The sequence below is a fragment of the Taudactylus pleione genome, unplaced genomic scaffold (genome assembly GCF_031769625.1).
Source record: "Taudactylus pleione unplaced genomic scaffold, aTauple2 ptg000093l, whole genome shotgun sequence".
Classification (NCBI taxonomy): domain Eukaryota; kingdom Metazoa; phylum Chordata; class Amphibia; order Anura; family Myobatrachidae; genus Taudactylus; species Taudactylus pleione.
The window spans coordinates 2,751,695-2,771,957 of NW_028284495.1; the positions used below are offsets into that span (position 1 = coordinate 2,751,695).

The 20,263-nt window shown below is 47.4% G+C and overlaps 1 protein-coding gene across 1 annotated transcript in view; it reads right to left on the minus strand.

Annotated features, from left to right (window-relative positions):
* RP1 (RP1 axonemal microtubule associated) overlaps positions 1-20,263 on the minus strand; it is a 668,735-nt gene that overhangs the window by 325,444 nt on the left and 323,028 nt on the right. The window contains exons 24-25 of the mRNA XM_088469748.1: positions 19,842-19,886; positions 3,175-3,338 (exon numbers count right to left, since the gene is read on the minus strand). Of these exons, the coding sequence (XP_088325874.1) occupies positions 3,175-3,338; positions 19,842-19,886 (209 nt within the window). The remainder of the gene's footprint in view (positions 1-3,174; positions 3,339-19,841; positions 19,887-20,263) is intronic.

Here is a 20,263-nt window from a genome sequence, read left to right on the forward strand (position 1 = left end):
AGCTCCACAATGTGCTGGTAGAAAAGCCAGGGCCACTTACTTGTGTTTGCCAGAGCGCTCGCTCTGAATCAGGGCCGGCCTTCTTGTTTTTTAGAGCTGCCTCTTGGCCGCTCGCATAGCTGTGGGTGATTACTGCAGCTGTAGGCAGTGCTGCGCATGCGCTACTTTTACGGATGTAACAGCACATGCGAAGTACTGATTACAGCTGCAGTAAGTTAGAGCAAATAGGGAAAAGTATCTATTTCCCAAAACACTGTCATCACAAAAATTACAGCTTTTCGGAATAGACAGGGACGAGGAATGATGAATTCCAGCGGAAATTAGGTAGAACTCCATGCAAGTTCTAAACCTAATTACCTCCAGATCATGTTTAGTTATGATGAATAGGCCCCTCAGACACGAGGTATACATAGGGTTTGCATAAAACAAAAAAAACATGGGGCAGCAAAGTGACAAAGACTTGTTTGATGGTACCGCTTTAAAAAATAACTCTGTGGGGTGGCAGACAAATAACTTGTAAGTAAGGGTGACACTGATGGAATAAAAACATTTTTTTTTCTTTTTAAGTGGCCAAACATTGTAGTCCCAGCTGGTGGCAGTAGTGATAAAAAGCATCTTAAATGCATTTCACACTATCAAAGTCCCTACAGCTTATATGGTCCTAGGCGGCCCCCATGCCCCTGGCCGTTCACTTCATATTTCCTATTCTCAACAGTGTGTGCACATGGTATTCATCCCTGTCATAGAGAGGTATTGCCTTGCTCTTACTTCTCCCTAATATTGTTTCCCATGCATGTATGATTATAAGAGCCAGAATTTAAAGAACAGGTGTCAAAGGATGCCATAAACTGTAGTTACGCCTCTGCCCAGTGTAAATGCACCGCTACCTACTAGGGGACCCCAAATACATGAGTGTACCAGGCTCCAAGATTTCTGTTGCTGGCCCTGCCTGGACCTGTACATCCTGCACTCATGATAGATATACCACTGCATTTGGCTGTCATTTCCATGGCAATTGCTTAAAGTTTACCATGGCTGAGCCATAAGCAGATGTTAATGTACAGTGTGTTTCACCGCTATTGGCCCTATGTACTGGAAAACTGGTCGATAAAGGTTCATAATGGCATGTAACACACAGACACGATGAATGTGGATGCCACAGTGCACAACACCACTGTCAGAAGCAGGAATACTTACTGACTAGCAGTGATGACTCCAGAGGTGGGGCTGCAGCACAGTCCAAAATTCACATAGGGGAACCACACCAAGCGTCATCCTAACTGGCATCCTCACTGGCAGGTGGTGTGGCTCCCCTATTTGAATTTTGGACTGTGCTGCTGACTACGGTGGTGAACAGCTGGCCTTTACTTAGCGCGTGCGTGTGCAACTGGCCTGGATGCTAATGGTAAACACATTCAACACTTGCTATGACTTCCAACAAAGTCTCACTCCCCCCCATAGCCACATTTCCCTCTGTTTCTCAGGGACCCCCAACATTCTACAATGTCTCTGTGACCCCCCAACCACATTCCTTCTGTCTTGCAGTGACCCCTTCCCACACACACACACATTTCTCTCTGTCTCTCAGTGACTTCCCTTCCACACACATACACATTCCACTCTGTATCAGTGCAACAACCCCACATTCCCCTCTGTATCAGTGCAACACCCCCACATTCCCCTCTGTATCAGTGCAACACCCCCACATTCTACTCTGTATCAGTGCAACACCCCCAGATTCCCCTCTGTATCAGTGCAACACCCCCACATTCCACTCTGTATCAGTGCAACACCCCCACATTCCACTCTGTATCAGTGCAACACCCCCACATTCCACTCTGTATCAGTGCAACAACCCCACATTCCCCTCTGTATCAGTGCAACACCCCCACATTCCACTCTGTATCAGTGCAACAACCCCACATTCCCCTCTGTATCAGTGCAACACCCCCACATTCCCCTCTGTATCAGTGCAACACCCCCACATTCCACTCTGTATCAGTGCAACACACCCACTATCCCCTCTGTATCAGTGCAACACCCCCACATTCCCCTCTGTATCAGTGCAACACCCCCTCATTCCCCTCTGTATCAGTGCAACACCCCCACATTCCCCTCTGTATCAGTGAAACCAACATTCTCCTCTGCCCCTGTGACACCCCCACATTCCTAACTATCTCAGTGACACCCCAACATTCCCCTCTGTATCAGTGCAACACCCCCACATTCCCCTCTGTATCAGTGCAACACCCCCATATTCCCCTCTGTATCAGTGCAACACCCCCTCATTCCCCTCTGTATCAGTGCAACACCCCCACATTCCCCTCTGTATCAGTGCAACACCCCCACATTCCCCTCTGTATCAGTGCAACACCCCCACATTCCCCTCTGTCTCAGTGACACCCCAACATTCCCCTCTGTATCAGTGCAACACCCCCACATTCACCTCTGTCTCAGTGACAACCCCACATTCCCCTCTGTATCAGTGCAACACCCCCACATTCCCCTCTGTATCAGTGCAACACCCCCACATTCCCCTCTGTCTCAGTGACACCCCTACATTCCCCTCTCTCTCAGTGAAACCAACATTCTCCTCTGTCCCTGTTACACCCCCACATTCCCCTCTGTCTCAGTGACACCCCAACATTCCCAACATTCACCTCTGTCTCTGTGACACCCCCACATTTGCCTCTTTGTATCTAAGCAATCCCCCCCTTATATTCCCCTCTGTCTCTTGGTGATCCCTCCATTCCCTTCTCAGCGGTAACATTATTATAATGGGAGTCTTCACCAGGGAAGAAATGGTCCTGTTAGCGGGATCTGCCTCTCCCTGCACCATGTTGCAGGAGGTGTCCATGGCTTTCCTCAACCACAGCCAACCCCTCAGGATGAACCAGATGCAGGGCTCAGGAACGGGGGCTGTTTAGGGGGGTGCAGCGGTGCAGAAATCCAGCAATAATCACTCCTTTGCATGGTGGGCGTGTGGCAGGCTGGGAGCGGAAGAGAGGGCGGTCCTGTCTGAGCTGGAAGAACCTCAGTGCAGAGGTTCAGTGCAGCCCCTACCATAGGAGCCAGGGACGGGCCCCCCTCACTGTCCGGGTCTGGGACTCCAGTCCCAGCAGTCCTGCTTGCATTAATTACCATACTGTAAAAAAAGCTGTGCTACCTGCATACCTGAAATGTGTCAGCACTGTTTGTATTAAACAGCTGATGATTCCCTGATCCCAACATGATGGGACCAGAATTTGTTTCTTCGCCATAGACATAAAGAAAAACTGTAGCATCAGTGCCAGCATTAGGGAAATTGCCGGTTACGACGGTGATCTTCCATTCTCCTTCTGAAAACAAAGCAATAGGGAATGTATGTAAATACTAATTAGCAGAAAGCGAGGTGAAAATAGCATATGAGGATGACAAATAGCATTAATTACAAAACATACAGACACAAGAGATGTTAAATGGTTAAGTGCATTGACTGAAAAATAATGACACACTCAGACTTGTTAGAGACCATGGATCAAATACTTATGTCAACTCCCTGTGATCTTGGGCCTCAGACCATTGCACTGTACACAATTATATAGCGCAAAAATAAACAAACAATGAACTTATCCACAAAGCTTGACCCATGTACAATGAAAATCTACATTCTAGGCAAATCTAATATGGTACTTTGGATGTTATTGCTCTGGAGAATTAAATGTTTCAAGTGAGAGGAGCCATTGTGCTTAATAGATTTTCCAAGGACGGTTAGATTTCAGGCTCAATTTGCACATCATTGTTTTCATTTTAAAATTTTTCATGTAAATAATGTTTTACATACTATAAGCATTTAAACATAGCTTGAAACAGGACCAGCCATCGCAACAATCGAGCGTCCGATTTGGTAAGCTATACACAATTACCATCAGCCACTCGAGATGTCCGGCCGAACATCACAGCTGGGCAGGCATTTACATTTTCCCACCCAACTGAGATGTCAGTGTCGGCGGTCCCACCCTGCGACCAGTGTACGGGCGGTCAGCAGGTCGCCGTACACACAGCCAGGTGCACCAATATATCTGCATGATATATCAGCATTAGCTGTGCTGCAGGGCCGACCTAATATGTCTGTGAATGACGTTGCTCACAGACATATCAGATATGTTGATCTGCTACCCATATAGTTTGATCGAACAATATATCTACTAGTGTGTACCCCGATCACACACAAACAAGGAATATATAGGCGCTAGTCAGTAAAAAAAATATTTATTTAAAATACATATAAGAAAAAGACAAAGGAAAGGATTATATTAAAAATCAAAAAACACATCATAAAAAAGTACAGGATAAAACCATATATAGGATAACAGTCATATATGAGTATGTCATGTAATAGTGTACAACAATATATAATTAATGAACGTATAGCTAGAAAATACCTATAGATATATAAATCTGTACTCAGGTACAAAGATAACTAATACTTTAAAGTAAAGAATGTATCCGACCTAAAAAACAAATAATTTTTTTACTGACTAGCGCCTATATATTCCTTGTTTGTGTGTTTTCTAATTTATGGGAATCCAGCAATTTTCCCATCTATAAGGGCTGCTGTCAACCATTATGGCATTTCAAGACTACCATACATCTGATTACTGTTTTAGTTACCCTCTTTATAGGTTAGCGCCCATACGTATTAGGTTTTTTTTTGGTTGTACCCAGATTTACTTACTACCACTAAATTCTAATTGTTTATACAGATAACATGTACTGGAGGTTGGCACCATGGAAGGCTGTGTTTTGCGTCGATTGCAGAACAGTCGATCCCGACACGCGCCGCACCACTCTCACTGCGGCCGCTCTAGGAAGTCTGCCAGCGGACCACCAGCTCCATGTGACTCTCAAGGGCTACATTTAGGTACTGCACCAGAGAGGGACTGCACCCGAAAGACTAAGGTAACTGTATACCTAGCTTAAGGATTATAAGTAGGGGTGTGCACCGGACACTTTTCGTGTTTTGTGTTTTGGTTTTGGATCTGGATCTTTCTTCGTGTTTTGGATCTGGATTGGTTTTGCCAAAACCACCCTTCCGTGTTTTGGGTTCTGGGTTTTGTGTTTTGGATCTGGATTTTTTCTTAAAAAATAAAAAAAAACGCTAAAATCACATAAATGGGCCTTTTTTTGTTCCTACGCTATTAATAACCCCAATAACATTAATTTCCACTCATTTCCACTCTATTCTGAACACCTCACACCTCACAATATTGTTTTTAGGCCAAAAGGTTGTACCGAGGAAGCTGGATGACTATGCTAAGCGACACAAGGGGGCGGCACAAACACGTGGCCCATCTAGGAGTGGCACTGCAGTGGCAGACAGGAAGCCAATCAGCGTTATGGTGCCCATTTGCATGTAGCACGAACCCGGGAGATCCGTGCTACATGCATCTGTGTGATTGGCACAGAGCAATGACAGGTCCGTGAGACCCGTCTGTGCTGCTGTGGTAAAAAAAAAAAACCTGTGTAAAAAAAGAAAAAAATGGCGTGCACCCCCCCAAAAAAGAGCAACCAGCCCCGGGCATTAGTAACCCAGTGCTGGGTGTGCTTAAATACAGGGGACAAACGACGTAGGGGTCCCCTGTACTTAAGCACAACCAGCACCGGGCTAGTCAGAACCAGCGCTGGTTGCCAAAATACGGGGGACAAACGACGTAGGGGTCCCCTGTATTCGGCGCAACCAGCTCTGGGCTCTGATCCGGTCCTGGTTCTGGAAATATAGGGGACAAAAAATGAGTAGGGTTCCCCTGTATGTTCCAGAACCAGCACTGGACTTTTTCTAGCGGGGGGCTGATGCCACAGCCAGGGGAGCCCTTTCACCGGGCCCCCCAGCCGCAGCATCAACCCTGACCGCTAGTCAGCCCAGGCCGGGGATCCCTGGAGAGCTGGGGACCCCCCCAATAAAGGGGTCACCCTCTCCAGGGCACCCCAGGCCCAGGCTGATAGCCCGGGGCTATCCCCGCCACCCCTGGTGGTGGTGGGTGGCGGGTTGATTGTGTGGTGTGGTGTAAATAAAGAATATCAAACATTGTCTTTACAAGTAGAACTGCAAGTCCCAGCTAGCCTGCCCCGCATGCTGGTACTTGGAGAACCACAAGTACCAGCATGCAGGGCATTAAGGGCCCACTAGTACCTGTAGTTCACCTGTAAAAAAAATGTTTAAAAAAACACAGGACACACACCGTGACAGTATAAGTTTATTAAACATACATACACACACACACATGTACACATACTCACCTATGTAACCTGTAGCATCGGTCCACTTGTCCGGTAAAGTATCCCTAGGGGACCTGTGAAAAAAAACATACTCACCATCTCCTATGCGAGGTTCTGTCCTCTTCGTTCCAAAGTAGGCATCCCCGGACTTGGCAAAAAAAAAAAACGAAAACGCGATCCACGAACTTAGTACCGTTCTATAGAACGGTACTTCCCGAATGAGAGCTTAGCGGCGGGGTATCACCATGGAAACCCCGCTGCTAAGCGTTCATTGGCTGAGAGAGGTCATCTCCCGTCTCTCAGCCAATGAACGGCTCCCTCCATTGTAGTCAATGGTGGGAACCGCAGGGTAAACTTTAATAACCTTGCGGCTCCCAGCATTGACTACAATGGAGGGAGCCGTTCATTGGCTGAGAGAGACGCGAGATGGCCTCTCTCAGCCAATGAACGCTTAGCAGCGGGGTTTCCATGGTGATACCCCGCCGCTAAGCTCTCATTCGGGAAGTACCGTTCTATAGAACGGTACTAAGTTCGTGGATCGCGTTTTCGTTTTTTTTTTTTGCCAAGTCCGGGGATGCCTACTTTGGAACGAAGAGGACAGAACCTCGCATAGGAGATGGTGAGTATGTTTTTTTTCACAGGTCCCCTATGGATACTTTACCGGACAAGTGGACCGATGCTACAGGGTTACATAGGTGAGTATGTGTACATGTGTGTGTGTGTGTGTGTATGTATGTTTAATAAACTTATACTGTCACGGTGTGTGTGTCCTGTGTTTTTTTTAAACATTTTTTTACAGGTGAACTACAGGTACTAGTGGGCCCTTAATGCCCTGCATGCTGGTACTTGTGGTTCTCCAAGTACCAGCATGCGGGGCAGGCTTGCTGAGACTTGCAGTTCTACTTGTAAAGACAATGTTTGATATTCTTTATTTACACCACACCACACAATCAACCCGCCACCCACCGCCACCAGGGGTGGCGGGGATAGCCCCGGGCTATCAGCCTGGGCCTGGGGAGCCCTGGAGAGGGTGACCCCTTTATTGGGGGGGTCCCCAGCTCTCCAGGGATCCCCGGCCTGGGCTGACTAGCGGTCAGGGCTGATGCTGCGGCTGGGGGGCCCGGTGAAAGGGCTCCCCTGGCTGTGGCATCAGCCCCCCGCTAGAAAAAGTCCAGTGCTGGTTCTGGAACATACAGGGGAACCCTACTCATTTTTTTCCCCTGTATTTCCAGAACCAGGACCGGATCAGAGCCCAGAGCTGGTTGCGCAGAATACGGGGGACCCCTACGTCGTTTGTCCCCCGTATTTTGGCAACCAGCTCTGGTTCTGACTAGCCCAGTGCCGGTTGTGTTTAAGTACAGGGGACCCCTATGTCGTTTGTCCCCTGTATTTAAGCACACCCAGCACTGGGTCACTAATGCCCGGGGCTGGTTGCTCTTTTTTTGGGGGGGGGCACGCCATTTTTTTCTCTTTTTACACAGGTTTTTTTTTTTTTTTTTTACCACAGCAGCACAGACGGGTCTCACGGACCCGTTAGTGCTCTGTGTCAATGACACAGATGCAAGTAGCACGGATCTCCTGGTCCGTGCGTGCATCTGTGTCATTGAAATACACAGCAGCACAGACGGGTCTCACTGACCCATCTGTGCTCTGTGTCACTGTCAATCACACAGATGCATGTAGCACGGATCTCACGAGTCCGTGCTACATGCAAATGAGCACCATAATGCTGATTGGCTGAGAGCCGTGACAGACGGCTCTGTCAGCCAATCAGCACTTTGCCCATTAAAGGCAAAGGCATTTTTTTTTAAATGGCCGCTCGAGGCAAAACCTCGAGATCCGACAGCAGATCTCGAGGTTTTGCCTCGGGAGAGGGATCCGGGGCAGACAGGGAGATCCGAGCTTGGGCTCGGATCGCCCCGGATCCCCGAAGTTCGGGTGGGTTCGGTTCTCAGGGAACCGAACCCGCTCATCCCTAATTATAAGGCACGGACATTTCGGCCACACCAAATCGCAGCCTTACTCAGCATCTTTACAGCACTGACCACACCACTACACGCATGGTATAGGAATACCTGATGCAGTGTAGAGGATTGATATAGAGTGACATCAGTCACACCAAGTTTAGTCCGTTCAGGACTTCTACAGACTTTACCTCTACCCTATACGTGGAGTGAGTAAACCGCTTTCCAGCGTATCGCTCTGCACACCACACACACTGTGGTTTTTACAGATTTGTATGTCATGTTATATATTGTTTCTACGTAGTATACCGGTATTAGTCTCCATTAAGTAACACATGCACATTGGTTACAGCTGTATTGATCTTATACCATTGCTTTTATAATACAATACATTTTTATGATTATTTATCAGAGTCTAACCACTCTCAGTGTATTTATTTAACACACACTGGGTCTGATTCAGTCTCGCTCGCGAGTGCACAGCGCTCGCAAGCGGATCGATGGTCCCTCACTACGTATGCACACGCCGGAGCTGGCTCCGGCATGCGCATGCGCGAGACCCAGCCAGCGACAGTCGCTACGGGTCTCGCACCAAAAGGGGGAGGTTGTCGATTTTGATTGACAGCTCGCCCCATTTTGGAGGTGGGCAGGGGGGGTGGCTACACAAACGGAGGCGTTCCCGAAGGAACGCCTGCCGTTTGTGGGAGGCACCACTGACATAACCAGTGATGTCAGCGGAGAGCTTCCTGCTCTGTTAGAGCAGGAAGCTCTCTGGGGCTTGCGACAGACGAGACCCTACCACAAGGGTCTTGTCGCAAGCCCCGATGGTCGCAACCATCGCAACCATCACCTGGTCACCCACAGCTTAGCGAGCGGCCAGGAGGCCGCAACAACAAAAACCAAAAACACCTGATTCAGAGCGAGCGCTCTTCAAGAGCGTCCGGCTCTGAATCAGGCCCACTGTGTATACCTATGTAATACTCACTGCATCATGGGTCTAATACAAAGACTGCACTGTATTATATTAACCTTATTAATACATATATTCAACTATGTATATACCCTATATTAGCTTATTGTTCAAATATATATTCACGGCTACCTAAATAGGTCATAACTAGTTCATTTTATCATTTAAGGCCTCTATACATGCTGGGTGTCCACCTTTTTATCACTTCTATGTATACATTCAGTGAGGCTCTGTAGTGCCCTCACTAACACCCAGCAGCTATAACCTAAGCCAGGCCACTGAAGATTAGCGCATCCCTTCCCTATACAATAATTCAGTTAATGTACTTAATGTATCAAAAAGTGATTGATTTATTTTTTCAGTCATTTTTGATGCACTTAGTTTATTGAAGTCCTCCAAAACAATCGCCCTTCGTGTATTTCAATTAAATTTCTAACAAAGCAATCTGTGTAACACTTGGTCCAGATGTTGAAGCATAATGCCAGTAGGGATTGACATTAACCAGAGGCATGTAAGTTCCATTTATTTCCAGACTACTCACAGGTGACAAAAGGGTCAATGTATCGAGCAGTGATTACTCTTTCTATTGCGTTTTCTCTGAAAAAAGAGCTTATTACTGCTTCTTCATATGGGGGAGATTTATCAACCAGTCTAAAGAGGACAAGTGGAGGTGTTGTGTTGCCCATAGCAACCAATCAGATCCTAACAATCATTTATCTAGTATGGTACATTCTATAAAAATGCATCCGAATACTTGAATAAGTTTGAGGATAGATAAGCACCCTGTTTGATATGTAATTTTGTTAGGTAAGTTAAGAGTTAAAAGCTGGAGGGGGATGTGGCTAGTATTCGTCACTTGAGGAGTATAAGCCTATGGTAGGATTTAAGGGAGGGCTTAGAGGTTCCATATAAATAGCCTGGTGAGGGGAGCCATCTTCCTCTTTCCAGTTTATTTCAACCAGGCTGGCTAAGTGGCATATGTATTGTATTTTATATGTCTGTCTTTCTCTTCTTCTTTCACATTTCACACCCCATTTATTTCCCCTGGTCTACCACCCTCTCTGTCTCCTGTTAATTTTATCTTTTACTACCTTCCTATTTCTAATTTCCCCCCTGTCCTTTCCTTTCTGCACATGTTCCATACTTTTCTTCCCCCTTCCCCAGCTTGTGTTTCCATATAGTCCCTGTTACCTGCCAGTGCCCTCCCTCCCTGTCATTTCCAGATACACAGGCCCCGTGTCCCCCCCCCCGCGCCCCTGGCTGCCAGGCCTCTCACCTCCGTGGCTGCTTCCCCAGCCACGCGAGGGCCATGGTTCGCTCAGGTGCAAGGCTCCACCTGCCTGCGCTCCCGCTGCCGGCTCTCGATTGCCGCCCCCCCACATCGACCACCCCTTCCCCGCGGCCGCCTGCTCTCAAGCGGCAGCGATATTAGCTAGACGGCCCCCACTCCCCGTCTCCCCTCACGCTAAGCGCGGCCATCCCGCTCCCTGCACCGGTAGCTAGCTCCACCCACAGGGTTGCGGCGGCCATCTTGTGCAGCCAGGCGCCGCATGGTGCTCTGCCGCACCCCTCCGACCCCCCCATGCCCCCACTACTTAAGAACAGGGGGGCACCTCCCTGCACAGCCTCCCCCCTGCTCTGCCAGCACCAGAGACTCCCTTGGTGCGGTGTCCCCTAGCGCGCCACCCACCAACTTGTCCCCTTTCCCCCCCCGCACCCTGGGGTGGGGGTTACACCCCCCTTGCATTTAGGGGTGGCTGGTGCACAGCACAATAATCCTGCCCCATTCAAGCCTACAATGACGCGCCGCCGGGCTGCCCCCCCCCTTATTTCCCTGCCACCGGGATGCTGCACATAAGCCCAATGCATTTTTCAGCCCCTTATCATCCGCCCCGCTTATGCACTGCCAGCCACTGCCCCCCACCCTCCTCCAGTTCGCCCCCTCCACTGCTAACGCGCCCGCCCCCCCCTTTTTTCCCAGGGATTGGCGCATCACTACAAGGCGCAATAGCTATGCCCATCCAGCCGCATGCCACTACAGCTGTTTTCCTGAACCCATACATGTTTCCACCCCCTCCTCACACCCCTCCCCCCAAAACCTGATCCTGTACCCCCGCTGGCTACAGCATCTCCTGCTCTTTCTTCTGCGGAGGGACTTTGTTGCGTGGGTTTCACCGGATATTTTTTCGAGCCCCCAGGTCACAGTTTTTTGAGCGTCTAGGACCATTGTCGAAGTCCAGCGGACAGATGGTGCTGATGTCGAATCAAGTCGTGGTGGGCGCACCGCGCAGCGAGGGACTGTTGGCGAACACAAAGGAGCCAGTGGCTGGGCCTTCCACGTCAGGATCAGGTGAGCATGGTGTTAACCCATTTGCGCAGCACACATTCCCCTTCCACTGATGATTCTAGCGATTCTTCCAGTTCATTTGTAAATCCGCGCAAGCTTAGACGTTACTTAGTGCAAATTTAATGGGTAGCAAGGGTGCCCTTAGAGATTTAACACAGTGTCAGCAATTGAGGTACCGGATGAAGCGCGGGTTATGGTTCACTGAGCGAATACGGCTATCCTTAAAGATTTAAAGTTTTAAAGTAGGGAGCGGTTAGTGAAGAGTAAATTTGTGGATATGTTTGTGATAACGGCTGACGCACGTAGGTTTAGTTCAGGCTAAGTCAGCAGGAGTAATGGCGGGGGCCTTCGGGTATGTTATGTTTTTTGCGGCGTGCTACCTTGAGTCCAGACACAACAGGAGGGACAGGCAGTGTTTTCAATTAGGTTTCAAGGATGTTGAGGTTTGGTTTGCTCGACCAACTGCCTAGCTTGCCTGCGGAATCCTCGGTTGGTCGGAAGCAGCCCTTTCTGGCCTGCCCAGATCTGTGGGCATCAGCCGCTGGTAGTGCTACGCGTGTAATATCACGCAGGGTCATATGGGGCAGGCTGTGGATACAGTCATATCTGCATGCTCTGTGGGAGCATTCATCCAGCCAAGGTGTGCGCGTTGGTCTGCCGCACAGGGTCAAGGAGAATATTGCAGCAGCAGCGCAGAGGTGTTCAGAAAAGCACCGTCATTGATTAATTTGGGGGTTTTTGGCGTGGGTTTGCATTTATCTTTGACACAGGAATATCCGTGGTTTCTGAGAGGAATCTGAAAGCGGAAGTTGGGTGGGGGCCCATGCGTGGCCCCTTTTGCTCCACCCACTTTTGGTACGGTTTAGGTGCACCGCCTTCAAGGGGGTGTCGTAGAAGGAATTGGGTAAATTGGGGTTGTTACAGAGTCTCTTACATAAAAGGAAGGGTTCGGCAATCACACAAAATATCTGTCAGATCACTGCGCCATTTAACAAACGGGGGGAGGGCTCTACTAGCTAAGGCAGATATCGCATCTGCTTTTTGACTGCTGCCCATTTCACCCCGAGTCCTTTAAATATTTGGGGTTTGGAGTTGCAGGGCTCAATTACGTTACACAGAGGAAAAGCCCTTATGGCCTTGTGGTTAAGATGACTGTTTATACATGGCGGCCGATTGGCTTTTTCATTTCGTGTACTTTAGTTGAAGGTTTTAGTTACTTTTTGCAGTAGTTGTCCATGCGGGTATTGGGACATACTGTGGTGTCCCGCTACCTGGATGTTTTCATGTTATGGGGCTAGTAGATACCAGAGTTTGCCAGTATTCAATTAATTTCCTTAGTTTAGTCGTTATGGGAGCCCCGATGGCTCGTGACAGGTAAGAAGGTTCAGTTATGCGCATTATCTTATTTGCGGATAGAAATCGATACCTTGATAGGATTATGCCGCTTGCCTATGGCGAAGGCGTGGCGTTTTGGGGAGTTGCTAGAAGCATTTCATTTTGGCAAAAAAAAAAAAAAAGTTTCGCTAGTACAGTTGCAGTCGCTATCGGGCCCCCTCAGTTTGGCATTTAGAGTCATACATAGGGGTTGGTTTTTCAGTAGACGGCTAGAAGGAGCCACAGCAGGGGTTAGGAAGCCTCGTCACCTCATATGTGTCCCTCTGGAGCGGAGTGGACATGCTGCGCATTTGTTTGTTTTTTATGCGCAAATTCAACGGAGTACAGTTCTGCACACGTCACCCGTAGCCAAGTCCGAACTTAGACCGTTACGTATGCATCCTGTTCATTAAGTGGTGCATTTGAAGGGGAGTGTGGCACGGAGCCTTGGCCGGTTTCCTGTGGGGTTCAGGGCCTAGACAGGAACATCCTTATTCTTGAGAATTTTTCAATTGTAGTGGCGGTCGAACTGCGGTCCAGCAAGCCTTGCATTAGGCAAATCCTGTTTGGTGATAACTTAGGTGTGGTATAAGAAGGCTCTAATCTAGGACGGACTTGGATCCGGCCTCGCAGTGGTTAGGCATCTATGTGTTTAAGGAATATTGAGTTTAGGGCACGGCATGTTTCGGGCGTTGCTACCAAGATAGTGGACATCTTATATCGTTCAGTAGGACATGTTTCATTCGCTCGCGCCTCCTGCTAATTTGCATGGTTTCTCCTTCCCCTTCCATGCCTGGCGGATCGTCACGCCGGCATCCAGGGACTAGCACGGAAGTCATGGGCACCAAGTACATTAAGACCTACACTCTAGTTTTGTGCGATTGGCAAGGTGTTTAGCTTCCAAGAGCGGGCGGTTAATGATTGTATGGCAGAGTTTGTCTGTAGCTGCTATGACAGGGGTCGTTCCAAGGCGGCTTGTCTCCAGCGTTACCCAGTATAATTTTCCAAGTTGCACGTTTGGCGGATCCTGACAAATTATTTGTATTAAACAAGGCATTTAATAGGGTGGGCAAGAGAGTATTAACAAAGGTATTTAATAGGGTGGGCAAGGGAGCGTCCTAACAAAGGCGTTGCGCGGAGCCCCATCAACACAGCCCTATTGCAGGATTTGATTGGGCCAGTAAAGGAGTGGCTTCGGTCAAGTGCTAGGCGCCTCCCCCCCCCCCCCCCCTTTTTGGTTAGCATTTTCATTAGCTTACTTTAGGGCTTTTAGAATGGGTGAGCTAGTTGCTGCTACTAAGATTTCTGCGCTATCAGGTTTAATGTTAAAATAAGGTGGTTATCAAACCGGTATTGAGCTTGTGCTGAATAGATGGGTCTAAGACAGATTAACTGGCAGGGAGCGAGGGATTTCTATTCAGATGTATGCAGATCCAGTGATTTGGCCAGTTGCTCTTTGGGGTACTTTAATAGGGTTTGCCCTCCAGGTGGCGGGCAGTGGTTATCCATGTTAATCTAACTCCCTTTTGTCCAGGTCGTAGTTTACGAGGGTGTTTCAGAATTATATTATAGCTAGGGCAGTGGAAGTCGTATTTAAAACAAGTAGCATTAAGTAGTTGCGCTCCTTGCGAGTTTGTTGGGAAACCCAGGGGCCTTATGCCTACTGCCGCTAGGGATTCTGAAAGGATTTTCAGCTTTTGCCCTCAAGGAGGTTTTGCTGTTTTTCATCTTCAGATGGGTCACCCAACTATTTGTTTCCCTTTCCTTGTGGTTAGATTATTGTTGTTATTATACATAGCAATTTCTGTTTGTATTAAATACCAATATCTGTCTGTATAAATGCCAATTCTGTCTAGGTGAACTTTCGGACAGGGTTGTCTGTGAGTGCTAACTGTCGGGTGTGGGAAAATTCCTATATTTACTGGGCTAGCCATCACCCTTTGGAGTTACATGCCCAATTTTGGTTGTGAGTGCGTAAGTGGCATTGCTTAGGATTACGAGAAATTCACTGTAAGTGCCTGCTAGATGCCCCATGGGCAGCAGAGGAGAAGTTTGGGGCCAGACTTGGGAGGCAATGATTTGGTCGCGTTCGTGGGTATTGAACAGATATGGCCATTGCACGCTTGTCATTTAGCGTTTGGTGGACGCGTCATACAATACCCAAGTTTATGTCACGGGGCAGAGAGCTTGCATAGGCCCGACGGGGTACATCTCACGAGCGCGCGGCTAGAGCGGTTGACCAATGACCTCTGCAGTTTTAATTTCATTAAGAAGGTCACAGTTTTGGTGGCGGGCCTGGTTCTGCGAACCGGGCTTTGGCGGGAAGCAGTGCTCATGGGCGGCCTATTATTAGCGCAGGAGTGCCTGTGGTAGCATTCTTCCTTTGAGAGCGGCCAGTTTGTCACCGCCTAAAGGGGGGACATGGTCATTGTTCCAAGGGAGGGACCAATGCTGTGCCAATTAGGGAAGGATGGTACTGCCCCAGGTCAGTCTGTGCAGGGCGGGGATCCGCCCCTTTTTATTTGTATTGATATCCACTGGGCTGTGGCCTTGGAGCACTTCTTTCTTCTTGCCACCTATTCTAGAATTTCAATTTGATCAATAAATTCTGGCTGTGACCTCTTTGAATTCCATATTCATGTGTCAGTGTGTTTATTTCTAGGTTTAGGAATAAGTTAAGTTAACAAAAGGGAATAATAAAACAAATGGGTGACTTAATGCATCCGAATACTTGAATAAGTTTGAGGATAGATAAGCACCCTGTTTGATATGTAATTTTGTTAGGTAAGATAAGAGTTAAAAGCTGGAGGGGGATGTGGTTAGTATTCGTCACTTGAGGAGTATAAGCCTATGGTAGGATTTAAGGGAGGGCTTAGAGGTTCCATATAAATAGCCTGGTGAGGGGAGCCATCTTCCTCTTTCCAGTTTATTTCAACCCCACCCACCCGTGTAAGATGGTTTGTGTAAATTTTTCTGTTGTTGGATAGTGCATTTGTCTGTGATTTTCTCCCAACAGGTAGAGGTGCAGCCTGGCGGGAAGCAGTGCTCATGGGCGGCCTATTATTAGCGCAGGAGTGCCTGTGGTAGCATTCTTCCTTTGAGAGCGGCCAGTTTGTCACCGCCTAAAGGGGGGACATGGTCATTGTTCCAAGGGAGGGACCAATGCTGTGCCAATTAGGGAAGGATGGTACTGCCCCAGGTCAGTCTGTGCAGGGCGGGGATCCGCCCCTTTTTATTTGTATTGATATCCACTGGGCTGTGGCCTTGGAGCACTGCTTTCTTCTTGCCACCTATTCTAGAATTTCAATTTGATCAATAAATTCTGGCTGTGACCTCTTTGAATTCCATATTCATGTGTCAGTGTGTTTATTTCTAGGTTTAGGAATAAGTTAAGTTAACAAAAGGGAATAATAAAACAAATGGGTGACTTATGGCAGCTAGAATCTGACTGATTGCAGTTTGCAATGAGTTTGATACATTTGCTTCTCATTACTCTACCTTCATCTACGTCTTACCTTCATCTACTTCTTACTCTCTACCAGGGCACCTAACACTTGGTTGCTTTGCATAATAGCTTCTCTGGGTGTTATGGTCACAAATGTAGCAATGTATATTATCCATGTCCTGTATCGAATTGTATTGTACTGTACTGTAAGTCACTGTAAACCAACCTATTTGTTTATGTACTTTGTAAGGCGCTGCGGAACACTTGCGGCGCCATATAAATAAACGATAATAATAATAATAAATCTCCCCCTATGTATGAAAAGGCTGTCTGTGGAGAAGACACCATGGTTCTGGATGTGGCGGGGGAGCGACATATCGAGTGGTCATACACCGGATTGTGCAGTGTGTACGGACTGCTCGATATATCATCCAGTCGCATCTGCCATCACTAGGTACGTACATCGCCTAGTGTGTACCCAGCATTACTGTCATTTTACAGGCTGTGTTAGAAAAATGATTGGTTGATAGTTTATCTCTCTCCAAGACTTGATACATCTCTCCCAAAGAGAAATCTGTCCAAGAACACAAAAACTTTTAAATTTGCTTCTGCGTATAAGTTATATGCTAAAACTCGCTATTTGTGTCTGTGAAAATAAATGCTTCCGACTCAGAATCAGCCCTATTGCAACTAATTGTATCTAACTCTGGGCCTGATTCAGACCAACTCGCAAGCGCGAGTTGGTGGCCCAGTGTGCATACGCGGCGTGCGCACTGCGCTTGCGCAAGCCCCGGAGCGGGCGCACAAAGCACTTGCTCCGGCACTCGCATCCAAAAGGGGCAGCTCTCGATGTTGATTGACAGCTGCCCCGTTTGGAAGGCGGGGCGGGGGGGTGGCTGAGCTAACGGAGGCGTTCCTGCAGGAACGCCTCCGTTTGTGGGCGGCCCTACTGACATCACTAGTGATGTCAGTAGGTGGACTTCCTGCTCTAATAGTGCAGGAAGTCCACTGGGGCTTGCAGCAATGAGACCCTACCGCAAGGGTCTCGACGCAAGCCCGATGGTTGCGATGGTCTTGACCATCGCGACCATCATCATGGCCGCTCGCATAAGCTGTGGGTGGTAACCCACAGCTATGCGAGTGGCCAAGAGGTCGCAACAAAAAAAAACACACGCCCTGATTCAGAGCGAGCGCTCGCTTTTTGCGAGCGGCTCTGAATCAGGGCCTCTGTTTATAGGAGAATGATGTTCAAAACTGGGCCTGATTAAGCATGGATCGCAACTGATATTACGCACATAATCGGCCGATTGCTGAGTTCTGTGCATACGTATGCATCGCAGTGTGCGTGCGCAAACACTACACTGTGATCGGGACTGCGATCACAATGACCACGCAGATCATCGCAGTGAGACTGCGTGCGTAATTGCTATTACATTCGCAGTTGCGATCCGTACTGAATCAGGTCCTATGTTCCTATACATAACAGGCCTATGGCTCGCCAGGTATTGTAAGACTATAATTTACAGCATACTCGTACTCTGGGTCTGATTCATAATATGGAATAGAGTAAGAAAGAGCCAGTAACTGTGCAGTTTGGTAAAACCATGCTGCACTGCAGGTGGGGCAGATGTAAAATGTGCAGAGACATTTAGATTTGGGAGGAGTGTGTTCAAACTGAATCAAAATTGCACTGAAAAATAAAGCTGTCCAGCATTTGTGGACTACATGCAACAGCAACCAGTATTTACCCCACATGCACAAAAATGTGTGTATTTGTGGGTGAGGTGCAGCTACAAGGGGACCCAGAGCTGAGGGGGGCCATCTTCCTTGTCAAAGTTACATGTGTTATATACATTATTTACTATTGGGTGGTAAATAGGGGCCCTTACAAACTTTTACTATGGGGCCTTCAAATACCTAGTTACATCCCTGTTTGCACCCCATGAATTGCAACATGGTCTGTCTAGGTACACAGTTACTTGCTCTCTCTTACTGTATTACCAACTCTGAATCATACCCTCTGCCTGTCAGCTGCTGTCAGCTATCTGGCAGAGCATACTATGGAGTAAAGTTACTAAGAATCGTGTTTGGGTGAGATTAAACTAGAATAGGTTCCCACAAACACACGTGAGTTTTCACAGACCAAACTCGTAAATTTACCAAAAAGTGAGTTTTGCTAAATCGTGTTTTTCAATGGTGAATGCAAACGTGTTTTGTCATGTGAGTTTTAGGCAAAACATGTGTGAAAATGGATGTGTTTGTAAAACACGTGTGAGAATGGTTGTGTTTATAAAACAAGTGTGAGAATGGATGTGGTTATATAAAACACACAGGAGAATAGTTTTGTTTATAAAACACACAGGAGAATGAATGCATCATCCTAGAAACATGTTCTGATTGAAGCAGTCACGTCATGTACACACTGCCTAAGCATATGAAAACACCACAAACAGCCAAACCTTTGAGGGTTTTGTTGGTTGGAGGTTGCAGAAGGAAAGTGAGGAGTGTGTTTAGTGGTGTAGAAGAGTTTTTGGCTACTGGAATAGATTGCTGGTTGGTATGTGGAAATTGTTTTGTGCTTATTTATTGTCTTGTCATATATCTGTTTGTCTAATTTTTCTGTCTTTCTTGATTGTGTTTTTTTCTTTTGTCCTGTCAGTGTGTTTTGTGTGTGTGGCATGTCTGTGAGTAGTAGGAGAGGAGGTTTGTGTTTGTTTGTCTCTTTTTTCTGTGTGTTTTGCATTTGTATAGGGAGGGGGAAAGGAATATATCCAGGGCAGAGAGGAGAGACAGGGAGAGAGTGAGGTGGAGGAGGTTGCATCTCAAGCGGACAGTGATGAGGCGCCCAGGCAGAGTGGCAAAACCAAGATGGGGCGCAATGTGAATTTTTCTATGGAGTAGAACATGGTTCTTGTGGTGGAGGTCGTGAAATCCCAGCTACATGTAATGAATACCAATGGTAGTATATATTGCCATTTTTGTTTCTCACAAATCAATGCACCTGATTTGGCACATTTAAAAAACATCATCCTTGTTTTCCCACTAACTGCAACTTGAAACACCTGTGAACACATGCAAACACATCCCAACTCACACAAACACTCACCTGAGGAGGTCGTCTATTTGAAAAGTCTATTTTGTTGAGAGTTTTGTAATTTCTCATGTGAGTTTCAAAACTCAGTTCTTGGTAAATTCGAGAGTTGGTTGGTTTCCTATGGAAAGTACTTGCGAGTTTGGCTGATGGTGTATTTGGTCGTGTGTTGTAAACTCATGCGAGTTTTTATGTCTGTTTCCTGCGAGTTCACATGTGTTTACCCTTAGTAAATTTGCGAGTCGGAAAAACAGGTTAAACTCGTGTGAGATTGCAAACTCGCCCACGCACGATTCTTAGTAAATTTACCCCTATGACTTGTAGTTTCACAGCTCCTGGTTAACTACAGGTTACCTGGGACTGATATAAAATGTAAATTTGACTAAATTTACCATTGATTTCAGCAGGGCGTTTCTCTTCATTAGACAGTTCGATTTCTAGGATATGAAGAGAGAATTAATAGACAGTATAGTGATTGCTTGTTATGTAACAACTTAAGTATAATATGATATCAGTGATTTTACATATATAATACACAAATTCACACGGCATTTGTTTATGTGCCTCCATTGTCCCCCTCATTATCATACTGCCCCTGTCATATGCAGTCCTGTCCTAACACACAAGTGGACGGGTCATTGCTTCCCACAGGCAGTGCCGCAACTAGGGTTGTACAACCGGTGCCGCACAAAACGCAGGTCTCTGTGGGCGGCACTGTCGCTGCTGCATGGCCCTTGCTTCTGGCTAGCAGGGTGTCTGGAACAGTACCCTGCAGCCAGTATTACAGTGGCAGTGCCACCCATAGTGCCCTTTG